At 50.5% G+C, this 19923-nt stretch overlaps 3 protein-coding genes across 6 annotated transcripts in view; 1 reads left to right on the forward strand and 2 right to left on the reverse strand.

The window, feature by feature from the left end:
* Nucleotides 1-640: 640 nt before the first annotated feature.
* Nucleotides 641-4292, reverse strand: SMDT1 (single-pass membrane protein with aspartate rich tail 1). 2 transcript variants are annotated; one of them, XM_012801121.2, is made up of 3 exons: nt 4042-4292; nt 2514-2654; nt 641-869 (listed from the first exon to the last, which is right to left on the reverse strand). In XM_012801121.2, exons 1-2 carry the CDS (start codon nt 4213-4215, stop codon nt 2517-2519), a joined length of 312 nt encoding a protein of 103 aa, XP_012656575.1. In that variant the 5' UTR covers nt 4216-4292; the 3' UTR covers nt 641-869; nt 2514-2516. The 2 variants fall into 2 exon arrangements, with proteins under 2 accessions (XP_012656575.1, XP_012656576.1); XM_012801122.2 differs by having other exon boundaries at nt 641-926.
* A 1765-nt stretch (nt 4293-6057) lies between these two features.
* Nucleotides 6058-7279, reverse strand: FAM109B (family with sequence similarity 109 member B). Its single transcript, XM_003783436.2, has 2 exons — nt 7224-7279; nt 6058-7104 (listed from the first exon to the last, which is right to left on the reverse strand). The coding sequence occupies exon 2, from the start codon at nt 7088-7090 to the stop codon at nt 6302-6304; it is 789 nt and encodes a 262-aa protein (XP_003783484.1). The 5' UTR covers nt 7091-7104; nt 7224-7279; the 3' UTR covers nt 6058-6301.
* Nucleotides 7280-14414: 7135 nt separating this feature from the next.
* Nucleotides 14415-19923, forward strand: part of NAGA (alpha-N-acetylgalactosaminidase) — a 10600-nt gene continuing 5091 nt past the window's right edge. The window contains exons 1-8 of one of the 3 annotated variants that reach the window (XM_023509392.1): nt 14415-14538; nt 14675-14722; nt 14914-15005; nt 16463-16598; nt 17398-17569; nt 17925-18102; nt 18452-18546; nt 19254-19415. In XM_023509392.1, coding sequence (XP_023365160.1) covers nt 14990-15005; nt 16463-16598; nt 17398-17569; nt 17925-18102; nt 18452-18546; nt 19254-19415 — 759 coding nt within the window. In that variant the 5' untranslated portion in view covers nt 14415-14538; nt 14675-14722; nt 14914-14989. Of the gene's footprint in view, nt 14539-14574; nt 14723-14913; nt 15006-16462; nt 16599-17397; nt 17570-17924; nt 18103-18451; nt 18547-19253; nt 19416-19923 lie in introns of those variants that run through there. The other 2 variants (XM_003783146.3, XM_023509391.1) reach the window with 2 other exon arrangements.

Raw genomic sequence — 19923 nt, forward strand, 5'->3', positions numbered from 1 at the left:
TGGAAGAAGAAATGGGGATCTTAATGACCTACCATCAGACAAGGTAGGTCAGAGAATTTCTTTAGGGACAGCTCCAGACAAAGGCAAGGGAAGATTAGAGTCTGTTTTCAACTGCTATGGCCTACCCTGCGGAGGAAAAGGAGCAGGTGAAAGGAAGAAGTGATCTGCTGTTTCCTGAAGCTGCTTCTGAGTGCCCCAACATTGTAACAAAAGACAGTGACAAGGGCTAGGGGAGATATGAGCCAGGAACTGTGGATGAAAACCAACGTATACATGTTATAATTATCAACAAACCCAAGTTTTGAAAGAATCATTCTAATGATAGTTAAGTAGTTGTAAGTGAAAAATCAAAGCTCATGATCACTAATTGAGCCAAGATTGCTAAACACAAAGTTCAAGGCTTTAGCAGTCTATGCAGGTTTGTTACGGGAAAAGAGTTTCTGTTGGGCTTTCTAAATAATGAAAATAGGTCCCAGGTCCCCATAATAACCTTTGTGGATCCATAAGGGCTGGGATATCCTGGGTATCAAAGGTGTCTTATGTTTCTCTGATAAAAAAAGGACAACAGAGACAAAAAAACTACAGCAACTAGAGCCTGCTCATACTGAGACACTCCAGCTGCCACTCAGTCATACGTAGCTGATGTTTACTACATTTATTCATATTTGATTGCTTGTTTTTCCAGTGCTCAGTAGACAGCACATTTCAAGGGAACCTCCAGGATAGGGGCTATGGTCGCGGACCATGCAGGAGGCTTCACTGGATGGGGGAGGCTGAGGGCTTTCCCTTGACCCTTCTGACAGGGAAGGAAAGGCTGAGAGCCTCACCATTTGTTTAGTGCCTTCTCCATTCTGTACTTGCTCCATGCCCTGGAAGAAAGGAAAGCAGCAGTGAACTGGGCAATACAGCAGTCCTCCATCCATATCCTGAAAGAGAATTCCACAAAGTAGTTTTACCCAACATGGCAAGAAAAAGGCAGCTATGAGTACATCTGGTTATTTACTGGGTATTCACCACAGGTCAGGCACTGGGGTCCTACGTGTATAAAAAAAAACCTGTTCCCTGCCAGCAAACAGCTCATAGTCTAGTAGAATTTTGGCGTATGTTTAAGCACATAACATGGAGCGTTTTAAGAGTTACCGGTCACTCACAGGAAGAACAGTCTCTTTCAAATGAAGGGATGAAAAGACCAAAGACATCGAGACCGGGACAGTGGCTTATGACTATAAATGCTAGCACTTTGGGAGGCCAAGGTAGGAGGATCACTTGGGGTCAGGAATTTGGGACCAGACTCAGCAACATAGTGAAACCTCATCTCTACAAAAAATTAAAAAATTACTTGGGTATGATGGCATGCTCTTGTACTCCTAGCTAGATGGGAAGACTGCTGGAGCCCAGGAGTTGAAAGTTATAGTGATATATGACCATGCCACTACATTCCAGCTTAGGCAACAGAGCAAGATCTTATCTCAAAAAACCATGGAAAAATGGGTAGAATTAAAATACAAGAACATTGGGAAAGAGCCCTCTGTGGGAGGACAATGAGTCAATGCTTGAGGTTGAATAAAAGTGTGGGTAATTTAAGAAATGGTGACTATTAAGGATAGGTACGTGAGTAGGAATATAGAAGATGAGATTGGATAAGAAGTGTGAGCAAGCCAGGTGCAAGGGCTGACACCTGTAATCCTAGCACTCTAGGAGGCTAAGGTGGGTGGATCACCTAAGCTTAGGAGTTCAAAACCAGCCTGAGCAAGAGGGAGACCCTGTCTTTACTAAAAGTAGAAAAACTAGTCAGGGGTAGTAGTGGATGCCTGTAGTTCCAACTACTTGGGAGGCTGAGGCGGAAGGATCACTTCAAACCAAGAGTTTGGGGTTACTGCGACCAAGGTGAGATTCTTTCTCAAAAAACAAAAACAAAAACAAAAACAAAAAACAAATGTGTGAACAGATTATGGCAAGCCTTGAATGCCAGGCTAAGGAGTCAAGAGTAACCTTATCTACGACAGTAATCCTGCCACACAGCATATATTAGAACACAGAAAGTTGAATGGGAAGAGGATGGGAACTCCTGGTTCCAGGGTCTGTGAGCAGTGTATGAACCAGACTGTGCTGTCCATGTACAGGTTGTACCGGTGGGGAGCTTGGTAATTAGAGCTCACTGGGGAGGACTTGCAGTTTCTAAATTTCAATATGGGAACTGCTGAAATGCTGGTGGTGGTGGGTGTGTAAGGCATATTAAATGGTCAAGAAAATGTGTGGATTGATTGAATGAGGGTATATCAACTTAGTTGGAAGAGATCTCAGTGAACATGTAAGTCAACAAACTAGTTACTCTCAGCCAACACAGGGAAAAAGCAAAATAAAAACATAAGCCACCAAGTGAGTCAATTCATTAAAGCCTCTGCCCCAGTGTGTAACGCTTCTCCCAGGCCAGACAGTATCATAGGTCAGATGCTCCACCCTGCCTCCTGCTCCTGCTGCTCCTGGTCCATCTAGGGGTAAAGCAATCTTACCTGTTAATCATCATCATCATCATCCTCTGGGACAAAAATGTCATGTTCCTCAAGTAGAGCAGCAAAGTTCTTGCTAATGAGCGTTCCAACATAGAGAAAGGGGATCACAATGGAGAACACGCGGAGAAGGCCGAAGGACATCTGCAGAAGGTCAGAGTGGTGGATGTGAGCTCCAGAGTCCACTTGGCAGGACCATAGAAGGCCTGGCCCTCTCGTGCACATTCACTTCTGTGGAGCCCAGACCAAATGTAAGCAACTGAATTTTTCAAAGTCATTGAAATAATTCAGAGCAAGAAAAATAATTAGAAAAGGAGATATGGTAATTGTTATGGCTATGAAAGTGGATGCTGAACAGTACAAGGCACTCCAGACATCTAAAAGTTAAGGTACAACCTGCTACAGACAAACAGGTGAGAAAGTAAGAGGGATGGATTATGGGAAGCTCTACTTAAGACACTAAATACAAGATGGATTACAGAGAGATGCACAGTGAAGGCCTATCCCATACAGTTAATTAAGTAACAGGTTTCCTGACACCTGAGAAATTTGATTTCACCACATTAAATTTTACAAATAGGTGTGTTTGCAAGTGGGCACATCTTTACACTGTAAGACTATTTACATGGACTGGGGAAATGTCAGTAAAATCTCACCATTATTTCCTCCTATTTTCCTGGAGTTCAGAAAAGATTTTTAGCTGCACCTTTTTATTAGGCAGCTCTTTCCCAAGCATGGATCATGCACCTTCTTTTCTAGCTTGCTGTGAAAGCACCCCGCAGTCAGTTCTGTCAGTTAGCATAGGCCAGACGAGCTTTAAAAGAATTTTTTAACTCCCACACAGCTTTGCAGTCAAAAAGCAAACTTTTGTTTGATACAAGAAACTATTTCCATTTTCCTCAGAAAAGAACTCAAAGGTACTGAGGGCACGTGATAGCATCCGGAAGTGGAAAATAATGGGACCTGCACCCCAAACCACCAGGATGCCAAGACCCAATTCAGCAGCTCGCCCCGATACTGACTTCACTGCTCTGGCCCCTAATTCTTCAGTTATAAAAACAGTGATTTAATAATTTCCTGCACCTCTCTCGGGACTGCATATCCCGTGAATTAAATACCAAGCGACAACTCATAAAAAGATAAAGTCCTTCCCACATACCCTTTATTTACAAAATCCTTTCACAATTATTTCATTACATCAACTGTACGATGCAGAGATTACTTGTCCAAATTACATCACTTATCGAAACTGGACGCACAAAGCCGAGTCTTATGAGAAACTACTGCAAAATGCCATCTTTCTCGCTTTTGCCCCCATCTTCTGTCCCCCAGCACCCAGCTCAACACTGGGTTCTAACCGACCACTTCGCTAATAATCAACATTAGCGCAAAAATTTGTCTTCGGTCCGCCTCGCAGTCTAAGACGATCGTACGATTGGCCTCTACTCCCGTCAATCAGCGTCGGCCCGCCTCGCACGCCCCTCAACAATTGGCCTCGGCCCCTTCGCCCCGCCTCCAAGCAGACACTCACTTTCACCGGTTTGGGCAAAATGGCGCCGCTGCGGGTAACGATGACTGACCTCGACGGCACCAAGTTCTGACCTGAGCCGCCGGCATTGCCACGTTTCCTCAAGTTTGGCCCACCCCAGAAAGCTCGGGATCGGACGGGTCCCAGTGCTAGCCAGCGAGCCGCTCCGGACGCCATCTCCCAGCTTCGCCCCAACCCAAACACCCGGACCCCACGGAACGAAGCCGGTGCGGCCCTCAGGAAGAACGCCGTCTCAAGCCTCGCGAGGCTTTTGGAGCACCCGAGAAGCCCAGCCCTCACACTTGCGCAGTGGCCGCAGTTCCTGCGGCGTTGAGAGCTTGTTACCGCCCGACATGGTGACGTCACCAGACCGAACCCGACCCCACTTCTCCCTTCCTTCCGGGTTTCAGTGGGCGGGGCCGCAACCCCCGGGTGGGCCGAGTGAAGACTTGTCATTGTTGCTACACCCAGTACCGCTGGGCTGCTGGGGACGGCGTCAGGGGATGGTTGAAATAAACCTAAGGGCCCGTTATGAGTAATAGTAAAAAAAACCCTTTATTCAGTGTTTAATCGTATACAAAAAACTGTGATAATAAGAAAGATAAATGCTGTAGTATCTGTATATAAAGTGCAGTGGCTATGGGACTGGGAAACAGGATGAGGGAACAGCCCTGGGTAGCATCTCAACCTGCTGAGGATGAGACTCAGCTTCTTTCTGTCTGTGGCGTAATTGTTTCTTGGTTTGCCCAAGGCCCGGTTAAGGGAAAGAGAGACTACTACGAAGGGGCAGATTCAACCAAGCTCTGCATCTTCCCACCAGCCACTGCTGCCACACCCCTAGGTTATCAGCTGGTCTAGCCTCCGGCCCTTTGTAACCCCAGCACTCTGGGTGGCCTGTCTCCATAAAAAAGAAAAATAATAAACTAGCCAACCTATAGTTCTAGCTCCTTTGGAGACAGGAGGATTGCTTGAGCTCAGAAGTTCCAGTCTGCAGTGAGCTATGATCACACCACTGCACTCCAGCCTTTGTGACAGAGCAAAACTCTGCCTAAAAAAAAAAAAAGAAAGAAAAAGAAAACAGTTGTCAGGATGCTGGGAGACTAGCCATGAGGTTTGGGCAAGTTAATCTGATGGCAAGCAGGACTGTGAAAGAGTTCTAGATGACCTCACTAGCAGTTTCAGGAGCAGGAGCATTCTTGATGGAAGCCCAGCCCGGAGATAAGAATTACCACAAGGTTCCAGGAATCCTGTGTCGAAGCTCCTGGGATACCTAGGACTGAGAAGCAAAGTACCAAACTGGGTTTCCCCAGGGAATCATACTGCCTGTCCACCTCTTCTTTAGCTTCTCACTTGGCATCTCCAGGAACTGGTTGCTGAGGACACAGTACAGGAGGGATTTCTGCTGACATATAAAAGCTACCAGCCCCTCCCGGGCCAATGTCTAGCACCATCTGTTGACAGGGCAGCCAGGGACAGAGGATGGGGACCCCAACACTTTCTGAGAAGAATAAATCCCTCTTTATTGGCCAAAGGCCCTGTCCCTCCAAAGCAGTGGTTCTCAACCTTCCTAATGCCTGTAATTATGCCTAATGTTACAAAGGGCTTGCAACCCACAGGTTGAGAACCACTGCTCCAAAGGGTCCTATCCAAACTGTAGAGTGGGGGTCCCATGCCCAATCTTCCCACCCCTCTCAGGAAGAGCTGGGCCCCAGAAACCTCCATGACACACTAAATCCATCTTCTCTGACAATGTCAACCCCTCAGCTAACCTCTGGTATTTAAAAGACACAATATTCCCCATGTTGGAAATGATAGCTATAGAATCTGTTGTCAAAGGTAAAACAACCCATGGCGATGTAACAGCTCCCACTTCCTCTATTTCAGTGACATCCCCCAAGGAGGGGCAGTCCAGCATAGTCAAGAGACTCGGATTTTTTTTTTTTTTTTTTGCAGTTTTTGGCCGTGATCGGGTTCGAACCTGCCACCCCCAGTATGTGGGGCTGGCACCGGAGACTTGGCTCTTGCTCTGTGACTCTGAGCAAGCTACCTATCCTCTCTGTCTCAGGAAAGAGGATGAAAGTCATGATTCCTCAGTCCCCTCCAGGTACAAGGTTGGGTCTAGAACCTGGAGATTCCCTAAAATACATGGAAAGAAACACCCCCAAAAGCAACCTTGGAAATGAGTAAACATTTAACTCTAGAAAAAGCACTGGCCCTGGTGTCCTGACCAGCAGGACAGAGGCAAAACTAGAAGGGCCCAGGTTTAGGACCTATCCTGTTCTGCTTGTTCCCCATATTCTGCCTGGCTTCCCTGGGTCCTCTGCTGCCATCTCCGCCGTAGTGCCACAATCTCCTGGCCATACCACTCATGCAGGGTGGAAAAGCAGGAGGTCTCAGGGGACACAGGGCTCTGCCCACTGCCTAAGAGGAGGTTGGCAGGGCCCTGCAACACCCCCTCTGCCAACGCTCGCCCTGCCCACCTACTGCCCCCTTCTTCACCTAAGCCCACAGGGCTATAGTCTCTGGGAAGGGAGTGGCCGTTCTCCAGGCCCAGAGACCAATAGTCAAGAGCCTGGGGCTTACAGCGGTTAGCAACAGCCTTGCAGGATGAGTGTCGTTGCAAGGCCAGGCTCCGGCGGGCTTCCTGCAACTGGCTCTCCAGCTCCCGTACCACCAGGCGCATATAGCCAAAACTTGCCCGGGACAGTGCCTTTACCCAAGCCTCCTGGGCCACTGGCCCATCTGCTGCCAACAGGTGTGGACGCACTCCAGGAGCATCAAAGCAGATGGCGAAGGCAAACTCCTCAGGTGCTGGAGCTTCAGCCAGCTCCACTGTGCAGCCCTCTAGCACCACCAGGCTCAGTGGGGCCCGGCCCTCGCGACTCTCAAAGGAGAACAGCAGGTTGCCCTTGAGAACAAACCAGCATCTTCGGCCAGTGCCACTGGGGGTAGGTGGGGTTCCTGGGCCCCCCCAAGTGCGCAGGAAGCCTGTGTGGTCCGCTGGGGAGTCGCTCAGTGCATAGTGGGCTACACTTCTCTCATTCAACTTCATGGCTTCCACAATAACTGTCAAGTGAGAGATGTGACAGAGAATTAGAGGGAGGCAGCCCCTGTGGGAAAGAACGTTGGCTTCGGAGGAGACCTGGACCAGAGACCTGGGCCCCCACCCTGCAGCCCCTACTCACTTGCTGTGTCCCTGAGGCTCTTAGTGTCTTCATCGGTGAAATGGGCTGGTCTTTCCTTCCTTTTCTCTCAAAGGGACCTTGTGAGGAACATGCAAAAACTGGATATCAGAGGACACAGAGAAAAGGATAATGTGATTGTATCAGACCAGGAAGTATAGTAGGACCCTGACACAACTTTTTATTTTATTTTATTTTTTGAGACAAGAGTCTCACTTTGTCGCCTTGGGTAGAGTGCTGTCGTGTCACAGCTCACAGCAACCTCAAACTCTTGGGCTTAAGCAATTCTCTTATCTCAGCCTCCAAGTAGCTGAACCTAAAGGCGTCCACCACAATGCCCAGCTATTTTTTAGATATGGAGGTCTCCGTATGGCTCAGGCTGGTTTCGAACATGAGCCACTGCACCCAGCCTGGACACAGCTTTTTAAAATCCAAAGAAATACTGGGGAGGAGAGAGAGGAAAGTGGGGGGAGGAGGATCAGCATGCTCTCACCTAAGGGAAACAATGTAAGTGTCTACAGCACATCCCCTGGGTGAAGGGCTCTACTATAACTTGGACCTTACCTAACAAACACAAACAATATTACCCAGTCATTGTACCATCATATTAATCTGAAATAAATTAATTAATTAAAATAAAATAAATAAAATCCAAGGAAATAGACCCCAGCTGGGCTGACATGGACCCCAAACCCATAGAAAACATTGTATCTAAACTATCCCCTAATAATAATCTAAGAGTTCTCAGTTCCAACTCTGAGACCAAACCTCCAGGGTTTCTATGACCCACTGGGCCTCTAATGGCCTTTCATTTGTATATGGCATAGTTGAATCTTGCCAACCTGAAAGCAGACACTGAGACACAAAATGTAACTTTAAAGAGTTTACTTGAGTCAAAATGAAGACAGCTGCCCAGGACACACACACTTCCAAGTTGCCTTGAGGAGGGCTCCACCTTTGCTACAGCAGGTTTTTTTTTGTTTGTTTTTTGTTGTCTTTTTTTTTTTTTTTTTTTTTAAAGATAAAGTCTTACTCTATTGCCCCAGGCTAGAGTTAAGGTCAGTTCAAGCACCTTTAAATTCCTTGCCTCAAGCAATCCTCCTTGACTTCCCAAAGCACTAGGATTACAGGTGTGAGCCACTACCTCTAGCCTACCAGCATGTTTTTATTTTATTTATTTATTTATTTTTTTGAGATAGAGTTTCACTATGTTGCCCTTGATAGAGTGCCGCAGCATCACAGCTCACAGCAACCTCTAATTCTTGGGCTTAAGCGATTCTCTTGCTTCAGCCTCCCAAGTAGCTGGGACTACAGGCGCCCACCACAAGGCCTGGCTATTTTTATGTTGTAGTTGCCATTGTTGTTTGGCAGGCCTGGGCTGGGTTTGAACCCAGCCAGCCCCAGTGTATGTGACTTGAGCCCTAGCTGCTGAGCTACAGGCGCCAAGCCTAGAAGCATGTTTTTAAAGGCAAAAAGGAGTAAGAAATGAGATGTTTGACAGAAATTTTCACTGGATAAGATTGATTAGTGATTGATATACATTGTTGAACTCGGGGTACAAACTAATGTGTCCAGCCCATGGTATTTTGTGGCTACTTGCTGTCAGTTAATCTAAAGCCCACCTAGTAACTGGATTCAAGAGGTTAATTATTAGGCCACATATCATGGCACAAACTTGTAGACCCAGCTAGGAGGTCAGGGGCAAGGTGGGAGGATTCTTTTGAGCCTAGGACTTTGAAGTAAGCTTGGGTGACTTCACTATACTCTACCCAAAACAAAGGTAATTATTTAGATAAGAGGATAGTGAGACTTGACTGTTTTCTTATTTCAATGCCTGTTTGGGGCTAAGAATTCAAGGAGGCTCAAATTCCTCTGATAAATGGTCCCATGGTAGCTCAGTGGGTAGGGTGCTGGCCACATACACAAAGCATGGTGAGTTTGAATCCTGCTGGGGCCTGCTAAAACAACAATGACAACCGCAACAACAACCAAAACTAGCCCAGTGTTTGGCAGCACCTGTGGTCCCAGCTACTTGGGAGGCTGAAGCAAGAGAATTGCTTAAGCCCAAGAGTTTGAGGTTGCTGTGAGCTGTGATACCATGACATTCTACCCAGGGCGACAGCTTGAGACTCTCTCAAAAACCAAAAAAAGAAAAAAGAAAAAAAATTCCTCAAATAAAGTTTATTTTCTTTCTCAAATTTCAGCCTTAGGGGCCAGGCTGGTGCGAGGCAGTCTTGCTCTGCCTTATGAAAGCTCAGATGAGCACCCACTCTCTAAACAAGAGTGTGGCGCAAACACAGGGTATGGCTGAGAAGGACCAACCACAGTCACTGAATGTAGATGCCCCAGGGAGCATAAAAGGCAACTGACCTATCTTCCTAACTCATAGAAAATTAGGACCCAGAGCAGGGAAGGGAACTTGCCCAAGGTCACCCTGGCTAGTGAGAACAGCTTGGCCTCCCAGTTCCCTCACATTTTCTCGGGGATGTCTTGCCCCCACTTGACCTACTTATCAACAGGGCTCCTGGGGGAGGGCAGGAAACTTCTATCTGGCCACACAGCTCAGCCCTTTGACCACATGGTTTGCATGGAACCTGCAAAAAATAATTTTCAAATACAGTCAAATCCTAAAGAATGAGAACCCCAACTCCTTTTCTGGGGCCCAATGAAACACCACTACCTCCACCAGGAAGCCTTCCTTGATCCCTGATAATCCCCCCACCCATCTACCCAGGCCAGGCACCCATAAGCTTCTTAAAGGGCTGGGTCCCCTTGTCTTGACCATTACTGCTCAGAACTCATCTCCCTGCCCCCTGAAGCTAGGTCAGAGGCAGGTACCCTCACAGCTTCCAGTTTTGTTTTGTTTTGTTTTTTTGTAGAGACAGAGTCTCACTTTTTCACCCTCGGTAGAGTGCAGCGGAGTCGCTCCAGCAACCTCCAACTCCTGGGCTTAGGCAATTCTTCTGCCTCAGCCTCCCAAGTAGCTGGGACTACAGGCGCCTGCCACAACGCCCAGCTATTTTTTGTTGCAGTTTGGCCGGGGCTGGGTTTGAACCCGTCACCCTTGGTATATGGGGCCGGCGCCTTACTCACTGAGCCACAGGCGCCTCCCACAGCTTCCAGTTTTTCCCTTCTAGCACTTGCTAGTTTATTTGTGGGCTTCAAGTTAAGTGACCTAATCCAGGAGGTCTTCCCTGATCACCGTATCTAAGGCAGCTCTGACCACCAAGGTGGCCTGACCTAAGGTGACCTGCTCAGCTGTACTCTGGCTTTGGGTTAGTTTCCTTTATGGCTTGAAGATGTTGTTGGTGTTTACAAGAGTGTTCCATCCCCAGAATGTCTAGGGTGAGACTCAGCTTGGCTCAGCAAGCTCTCAATAATCCCAGCAGTGTTCAGGGCTCAAAGAGGCCCCCAGGAAGTAGTTGGGGATATATCTGCCAACAAAACAAAGTTCCCTCCCTGCCTAACTCTACTTTGGGGCAGGAGGAGAGAGATGCACTGTAAGCAAACAAAACAAATAAAAAACCGATAATGAGGGCTATGGAGAGAAATAAGCCAGGCCCTGGGACGGAGGGAGGGGGGCAGGCCATTCCAGAGGGACAGCCCCAAAAGGGGGAAGAGACTATCTCAGATGTTTGCCCAACAAATGGCCTCACTGTTCCTCCCAAGCCAAGCGCTGAGACACTGGGAAGGGGGGCTCCCTCGTCTCTACCAGTAGGGATGCCGGCCCGGATGGTACCCACGGCCTCCGAGTCTTCCTGGAGACTCGAGTCTTTTGTTGGAAGAAAGTTGGGATGGGGGCGTGTGACCGCCCGGCCAGCAGTGGGTCCCAACCTGGCTGTCGCCGTCAAACAGGGGTCACCTCGGCCAGGGTCTTCCACACCGCGTATTCAGGGTGCAGGTTGCTGCCTCGGTTTCCCCGTCCCCGCGGTGGGGCTCTTCCCGCCAAGTCCCCGCGGCCACGCCTTCCCCGGGGCCACCTCCTCCCGGAATCCGCCGGGCCGGCTCTCACCTCCCGCCGCCAGTGGCGCCAATGCCCAGGAGGGCAGTCCGCGGGGTGGGTTGCTGCCCGGCCTGGGGCCGATCCCCGCGCCTCCGCCGCCTGAGCCGCCAACGTGGCCGCGGGAACCGAGAGACCCCGCCCGGGAGCTCGGGTTACTGCCCCCGCCCTTCCCCGCCCAGTACTCACTTATCCACGCAGTCGCTTCTGGGTCCACAAGGGAGGGAAACTGAGGCCCAAGAGGGTGGTGACCTGCTCGAACTACAGAGCTGGTCAGTGCAGGACAGATCCCCACCTCCCAGGCTATTCGCTGGTCTTGGACCCAACCCGCCGCAGGACTCAGTCCTTCTCCTTGCCCTGGGGTCCCCTTCTTCCCTTTCTCGTTGCCCAGCCCACTTCTCCCTCAGAGCCAAGCCAGGCGCCTCCTAAGGGCGGGCACCTATACAGCCCGCTAGGCCCCAGGGGTTAGCCGACCTTTCCCGGGGGGGAATTATCCATTTCTGCCTCTGCCACCCTGTCCTGAAACCCACCTGCGGCCTCCAGGCTCTGCCTGGCGTGGGTCCACAGGTAGGACTGCAGGGGAGGGCAGCAGGAACCCACAACCAAACCCGAAAGTCTAGAGTTTCCCTGAAGGCTCTTGTTGGTTCCCACCTCAAAGCCTTTGGATGCCCTTCCTTCTCACCCTCACCCCAGCTCTGCTCTTCAGGGCTCCTTCACACCACTTGAGTCTCAGCTCAGCTGTCCCCTCCCTGACAATGGAAGGCACAGTAGCTGCCCTTGTGTCTCTACCACATCTCCTGGCTTGTATTTCCATTTCTATCAAACCCACCGCTATATAATAAACATCTCTGCAATCAGGCCTTTATTTCCTGTTCACTGTTTGTCTGTCCCCCTAAATCTATTCAATTGATATTAATAGCATAAAATGCAATAAATGTGTTAAGCGGTAATTAGTGCCATGGAAGAAATAGAGCAGGGAGAGGTGGGGAGATTATTATATTAAATGAAATGGTCAGAGTAGGTCTCACTGGGAAGGTGACATTGGACAAAAACTTGAAAGAAATGAGAGAGCCAGCCATCCTAGTGCCTGGAAGAAGACTTTCCAGGCAGAGGGAACAACCAGTGCAACGGCCCTGAGGCCCTGTAAAGAGGCCAGTGTGGCAGGGCAGCAGTGGGAGACAGGGACAGATGGGGTGGGGTGTAGCTCTGTAAATCCTGGTGGGCTGTCATGCTGGACTAAGGTGAACAGCTCTGGAGGGGTTTTGAGTGACAGGTGACCTGAGCTGTTTCCCAGGATCACTTGGCTGCTGCACAGAGAGGAGACCTGAGGCTTGGTGCGCATAGCACAGTGTTACAGCGCCAGCCACATACACCGAGGCTGGCAGGTTTGAACTCAGCCCAGGCCTGCCAAACAGTAATGACAATTGCAACAAAACATAGCCAGTGTTGTGGCAGACACCTGTAGTCCTGGCTACTTGGGAGGCTGAGGCAAGAGATCTGCTCAAGAGTTGAAGGTTGCTGTGACACCATGGCACTCTACCGAGGGCGACAAAGTGAGACTCTGTCTCAAAAATGAAATAAAATTTTAAAAAATCTCTTAAAAAAAACCACCCAAAAAACAGAAAGAGGCTCGGTGCCTGTAGCTCAGTGAGTAGGGTGGTGCCGGCCACATACACCAAAGCTGGTGAGTTCAAGCCCAGCCCAGGCCTGCTAAACGACAATGACAACTGCAACCAAAAAATAGTCAGGTCTTGTGGCAGGCGCCTGTAGTCCCAACTATTTGGGAGGCTAAGGCAAGAGAATCAATTGTTTAAGCCCAAGAGTTGGAGGTTGCTGTGAGCTGTGATGTCACAGCACTCTACACAGGGTGACAAAGTGAAACTGTCTCATTTAAAAAAAAAAAAAGAGGAAACTTGAGTGGAAGCAGGAGAAAGCAGTCTGCAACAATAACGCAGGCAAGATGAGAACAGGGTAGGGTGGCCAGAGCTGAGTTGGGGATGAAGGGAGAGGATGCAGGGACTGGCAGCAGGGGTGAAGGTAAAGGAGGATTCCAGGGTTTGGGCAGGAGCACCTGGACGGAGAGTTGTCATTACGTGGAAAGTGGCAAGTGGCAGGTGTTCAGTTTGGTGTCAGTCATGTTTGAGACACCCTGTGGTCACCTATAAGGTAATGCTATTGGGACAGACCAAATGATAACCCAAAGTGTGGTGCTCTGACATGCTGAGTACTTTGCACCTAAGGACACAAGAAAGGGCCTCAGAATTCCTTGTCCCCAAGGTGGGTCACAGATCACGAGTAAGAACTGGCTATGAAGACATTCCTTGGGTCACTGCACCTGATAAGAGGTTGTCAGATTCTCCCTCCATAACCCCCAGGGCAGAAGGCTGGACGCCAGAGAAAGGCCCTCCTGGGCTTCCCCACTCAATCTGTCACCATTACCTCTGTCCCTGTTGTCAAATCACGTTCCTAGATAGCTGTTCTCCTCATCGAACCTAAGCATAAAACCACAGTTGTCCCTGAGTCTTTGGGACATTTCTGAAGGCTCCCATGCCATGTCAAACTCTGATTCAATAAACTGGTTTGCTGTTCTCCCATTAACCTGACCTTTGTTACAGGAGTGTCCACCGGGCCCCTCATGATAAAAGAGGAAAAAGAGTGCTATTTTCCTTTCAGCCCCACGCAGTGCCCAGAAGAGTGTTTGGTCCCAGGTAGTTTCTCAATAAACACTGGACGGACCGTGAAGGGTGGAATGTGCAGCGTGCCGGTGGGAGAAGTCCTTCGAGGGTCCGGTGTGAAAAGACAGCCTCCTGACTCTTCGAGAGCTGTGGCCACCATCTGGGTTGTTTCCTCCCGACCCCCCGAGGGTCCAGCATCCTCCACTACCATTTCGGAGCAGCTGACTTGCCTCGGGGCGTTCCCTCATCCCCTGGCACAAAGCCCCGGGCAGGGGTCTACTGCACAGTTGGTTACTGGGCGCGGGCAGCGTGCTCTGCACCATCCTCACCGCCGTCGGCCGCACAGCGGCGAAAGACCACGAACATCCGGGCTCTCCGCCTGCCAGGCTCGTGCCCCACTCGGGAGCGCGCAAGGCACGAGCTCACGGGGGCGGGGCTTAGGGAGGCTCGGAAGGGTGGGTGTTGCGGGGTGTGTGACTGGGGCCGGTAGCGGGCGGGGCTCACGTTGCTAGGGGGATTCTGATAGGCTGCGCCGAAAGGTTTGCAGTGAGGCCCTGCCCCCACTGGAACGCAGTGGGCTTATCGGGTGACGGACGGTGGTTCGGAAGTCGAAAGCGGACGGCTGGACGGAGTGTGTCGCGAGGTAAGTGTGGCGGGAGGGGACTCTGCCGTTTTGGAGGGCTGGGGCGGAAGCAATGGACCCAGGTGGGAGTCGAGAGTGCGATTCTGGCCCCGCTCCTGGGCGACTTGGAGCCTGCCACTTCCCCTTTTTGGCCCAGGCAGAGAGCCGGCCTTAGGCTCTTGGGATTCCTACCACTCCAGAGAGGGTAAGTCCTAACCACCATGACACCTTGTTTAGTACTTCTGAAGGAAGAAACAAACTCTGGAAAGTGATGGCTGACGATGGGGTGGGGTAGTGAGGGCAACTTGGGGACCGAGTGCGTGAGCCACCCCAAAGGTTACGGGAGGCAGGGCTAGCCAGGCAGTGGTGCCCCAGTGTTTTTCTAACGTTTCCTAGCTTACAGAGTCCAACATACAAAGCTGATACAAGCAGAACAGATCTGAGCTGATCCTCAGACGCTGAGTCCGGAGCAATGTTGCTGAAGACAGGTACCTAGCAGGGGTGGTACTCATCCTCGCAGGCTTTGGGAGGATAGGGGTGAGGGCTACTTGGAGGAAGTTCCAGCTTTCTGGTGTCTGGCCCTTTTTCCCTGATGTGGGTTATGTGGGGAGATGAGTTCCTTTCTTTTATTCTTGGAGCTGAGCCAGGGAAGGAGGAGGTGCCCACCCAGGAATCAGTTCCCTTCCAAAGCGGCCTCTTTTTTTTTTTTTTTTTTGAGACACAGCCTCTGTCACCCTGGGTAGAGTGCCATGGCATCATAGCTCACAGCAATGTCAAACTTCTGGGCTCAAGCAGTTCTCTTGCCTCAGCCTCCTAAGTAGCTGGGACTACAGATAGTCCACAAGGCCTGACTAATTTTTCTACTTTTAGTAAGAGATGGGGTCTCACCCTTGCTCAGGCTGTGCTGGAACTCCTGAGCTCAAGGAATCCACCCACCTTGGCCTGCCCGAGTGCTAGGGTTTATAGGAGTGAGCTACTGCACCTGGCTCAAAGAGGCCTCTTCTTTTCTCAACCCCTCTTCCTAAGTACAGAGGCCTTGTCTTACCTAATATAAACCTGTGCTGAAAACAGCCCTGTAAAGTCCCATAGTGGTCCCATAGTAACTTCATGTGACCAACAAGGAAACTGAGGCCTGAGGGGGAAGGGCCTCAGTTTCCTTGATGGCTGACTTCCTAAGCCCTCTGAGCCCTCTTATGGGTCAGTGGTAGAGAGCAAACACTGAACCCAGGCTTAGGGAGACCTGGAGTTGGGCCATAATATACAGACAGTCCCTGACTTATGGTTTGATTTTATGTTGGTTTTAAAGTGACACACATTCAGTAGTAACTCCCTTCAGGTGCCCATATAACCATTCTATTTTACTTTCAGTACAATATTCAATAAGTTACATGAGCTATTTAACACTTGCTTATCTAACTTTGTGTTAGATGATTTTGCCCATCTGTAGGCTAATGCAAGTATTCTTGGTATGCGTCAGGTAAGGTATGCTAAGTGATTATGCCTGGAAGGTTGGGTGTATTAACCCCCAGGACAGAAGGCCAGACGCCAGAGAAAGGGCTTCTTGGCGTTTTCATAAGCATTTTTGGCTTACGAAATTTTCAATGTAATATGTGGATGTAGCCACGTGGTAAGTTTAGGAATATATGTATTGTTAAATTGTGTGCATAGGGCAGGGGGAACTGACCAGGGGTATAGGAAGGACATGTCTTCAGGTGTCAGTTTTACCAATTCCAGCACTGCTGTGGCAACAAGCCATACCTCAAACATATTGCCTTGCCCCCAGTGCCATCCTCCCACTTACTGCTCTGATTTTTGCTCTCATCCAGGAGTCGTGTTCTCCTAATATGCAGGCAGGCTGGCTCTGCAGGGCTGAGCAGCATGTGGGTGGGGTAGAGTGAAGGCTGGGGCTATGAGAGCCACTCACAGTCACACCCCCTCCCCCCAGTGCTCTTGCTGGTACTGGTAGCCCAAGTGCTGATGCTGGACAATGGGCTCCTACGGACGCCACCCATGGGCTGGCTAGCCTGGGAACGCTTCCGCTGCAACACTAATTGTAAGGAGGACCCAAAGAACTGTATCAGGTAAGGTGTAAAGTCCGCACCCACCTGACAAGCCTTGCCCAGGATCGTGCAGAGTAGCGGCAGGAAGTGGAGGGTCACCTAGGAAAGGGTCAGAGGCCCCATCCTAGGGATTGCAGTCCAAAGCAACTTGGGACATCTAATGTGTATCTTTATTACCTGTCTGGTACCTCTGTGTGGAGTGTCAGGCCCCAGGCAGGTCACGAGGCAGGAGGATCACTTGAGGCCAGGAGCTCAAGACCAACCTAAGCAACATAATGACATTCCATCTTTTTTTTTTTTTTTTTTTTTGAGATAGAGTGTCACTTTGTTGCCCTCAGAGTGCTGTAACATCATAGTTCACAGCAACCTCAAATTTGGGGCTCAAGGAATCCTCTTGCCTCAGCCTCCCGAGTAGCTGGGACTACAGGTGCCTGCCCCGATGCCCAGCTATTTTTAGAGACAGGGTCTCTCTAGCACAGGCTGGTCTTAAACTCCTCAGCTCAGACAATCTACCTACCTTGGCCTCGCAGAGTGCTAGCTAGGATAACAGGCATGAGCCACAGGTGTCTGGCCCTACATCCCATCTCTTAAAAAAATAAATAAAGGCCATGCCTGTGTGCTACCCCTAACCCAGTCCTGTCCTTTGGCCTGAGGGCCTGACCACTCTTTTCTTGCTTATGGCTCATGACACAATCCCTGTTCGCCATTTACACTTGTTACTTGGCTTAGTCCTGAGCCGGGTCATGGTTTTATTAGCCCAGGTACACTCAGAGCTGTGGGTGAGGGCCACTGAGCTGCCCCTATCCCTGCCCCTTGCTAGTGAGCGACTCTTCTTGGAGATGGCTGACCGGTTGGCACAGGATGGATGGCGGGACCTTGGCTACATATACCTCAACATGGATGATTGCTGGATTGGTGGGCGTGATGCCAGTGGCCGCCTAGTGCCTGATCCCAAGCGCTTCCCTCACGGCATTGCCTTCCTCGCTGACTATGTGAGCCCCACCCCAGTCCTACCCTTGGCCTAATGGCTAGACCACCCCTTTCACCTTACCCAGCTTAGGGCTCGTTTACACAATCCCTCTATGAGATGACACAGTATGGTGGAGGATACAGACAACTGAACACCTAGTTGGCCAGTTATGGTGGGTGAGAGCCAGAAAGACATCTTATTCAGGTTCCCTGGAGGCAATTCTTGGGCTGATCTCAGAGAGATGGCAGAGGGGATAGCAAAAGCAAGCTGGGACCCTCTCCTTCAGTTGATAGGAGCCATTGAAGGTTTTCATGGGGCTTAGTCAGATGTGCCTATGAGGAGGTGCCTGAGCCCACTGTGCTCTTAACCTCTTGCAGGCTCACTCCCTGGGCCTGAAGCTGGGCATCTACGGGGATATGGGCAACTTGACCTGCATGGGTTACCCAGGCACCACACTAGACAAGGTTGTCCTGGATGCCCAGACCTTTGCTGACTGGAAGGTGGACATGCTGAAGCTGGATGGCTGCTTCTCAACTCCTGAGGAACGAGCTGAGGGTGAGTTTTTTGGCTGGCTGGGACTGATCAGGTAGGCAGGGAGGGGTAGCCATGATAGGCCCACCAGAGCCCACCTGGCTGAGCTTGGTTTGCCTGATCGCCCCTAGGGGTGGTGTTTCCCAATCCCCTCACTCAGGGCTTAGGGAGATCGTGACTCTCAAGCTCCCTAAGTATGGGGGGTGGGGGCACTGTGGCCCACGCAAGAAGTGTTTGAGGCTCTGGGTACCTGGGGAGGCACCGACTCTTTGGAGCCTGAGTTTCCTCACATTTGGTGGGGAAAAGGTTTGGACAGAGGCCCAGAGTGCCTCCTATACCTCCTCAGTCCTGAAATGGGTTGGGCTTTCTCCAGGGTACCCCAAGATGGCTGCTGCCCTGAATGCCACAGGCCGCCCCATTGCCTACTCCTGCAGCTGGCCAGCCTATGAAGGGGGCCTCCCCCCAAGGGTAAGCCATTTTGGGCCCTGCCCAACAGTGCTTCCCACACCCAGGCCTCAGGGAGGTGGCCTTCCAGAGCTATGGCTGCTCTCACCACATTTGCACACATGCTGATTTGTAGGTAGCTAAAGAGAAGGTCATAAGTACCCCCCAAAAGAGGACTAGCTGAGCCAGTTCAGGGTCTTAGAGGGAGGAGGTCCCCAGCAGGTAGGCTGAAGGAGCTAGCATCTAAGACAGGAGAGCCACAAGTTAGCACATAGTGCCCAGACTAGGAGTTGGAATCCAGTGCTGTACTGTGTGGACTGGAGGTCCAGAAGGCTGGTGGATCCTGGCAGGTGGGCTCCTTGACAGGGGCCCCTCTTTAACACTAAAGAGGACAGGCTTAGACCTTCAGAACGGAGGGGAAAAAGCTGACTATTGCGGATAAAACACAGGAGGTGGCTATGCAAGGGGGAGGAGAGTTGTAGGTGCACCAGCCTGGGTCCACACTGCGGGTTTAGCCCAGGCTGGCACAAGAGGGCAAGGTAGGCTCCTGGCGCCAGCATGCACAGAGGGAGCAGGGCCAACCCCACAGAGGTATTCCTCATCCTGAACATGCTGGGAGAGCCTGTTCTTTGCTACCTTCAATGTCCTATGCTGAACCTCTCAGCTTTTATGGGCCTCCACGCAACAAGGTGTGGTTCTGGTGCTGGACTCTGCCTTCCTCCCACTTCCAGGTGAACTACAGTCTGCTGGCAGAAATCTGCAACCTCTGGCGAAACTATGACGATATCCAGGACTCCTGGGGTAGTGTGCTTTCCATTTTGGATTGGTTTGTGGAGCACCAGAACATATTGCAGCCGGTGGCTGGCCCAGGGCATTGGAACGACCCAGACATGGTACCAGTTGGAAGGGGATGTCCCTAAGCCTACCATCCAGAGGGCACTGTTCCCCACTGCCTTGTGCACACTTCTCTGGATGCTCATTGCCAGTTTCTAGGTCACCATTTCTGAAATGTGTCCCTGAACTGGTGGCATTAGTCCTATCTTGGAAGCTTGTTTATAATTCTGTTTCCAGCCCCCTCCTGCTGTCCCCGTCTTGTATCAAAATATTTAGGGGAGTGACCTGGGAATGCCCATTATTAACCATCTCCCCAAGAATTCTTCTTTTTCTTTTTTTTGGCTAGGGCTGGGTTTGAACCCACCACCTCTGGCATATGGGGCCGGTACCCTACCCTTTTGAGCCACAGGACCCACCCTCTTTTTCTTTTTTGGAGACAAGAGTCTCACTATGTTGCCCTCAGTAGAGTGTTGTGGCGTTACAGCTCACAGCAACCTCAAACTCTTGGGCTTAAGCAATTCTCTTGCCTCAGTCTCCCAAGTAGCTAGGACTATAGGCGCCCGCCAC

Source organism: Otolemur garnettii, unplaced genomic scaffold (assembly GCF_000181295.1).
Source record: "Otolemur garnettii isolate 467f Iridium unplaced genomic scaffold, OtoGar3 scaffold00007, whole genome shotgun sequence".
NCBI classification, from domain to species: Eukaryota; Metazoa; Chordata; class Mammalia; order Primates; family Galagidae; genus Otolemur; species Otolemur garnettii.

What these genes read in the sequence shown, in the direction of transcription:
- FAM109B (XM_003783436.2), bottom strand. Translation starts at nt 7,090, where the DNA reads ATGAAGTTGAATGAGAGAAGTGTAGCCCACTATGCACTGAGCGACTCC.
- SMDT1 (XM_012801121.2), bottom strand. Translation starts at nt 4,215, where the DNA reads ATGGCGTCCGGAGCGGCTCGCTGGCTAGCACTGGGACCCGTCCGATCC. An exon ending in TTTTGCCCAAACCGGTGAAA is followed by an intron (nt 2,655 to 4,041) that starts GTGAGTGTCTGC and finishes GACCTTCTGCAG; the next exon opens with ATGTCCTTCGGCCTTCTCCG.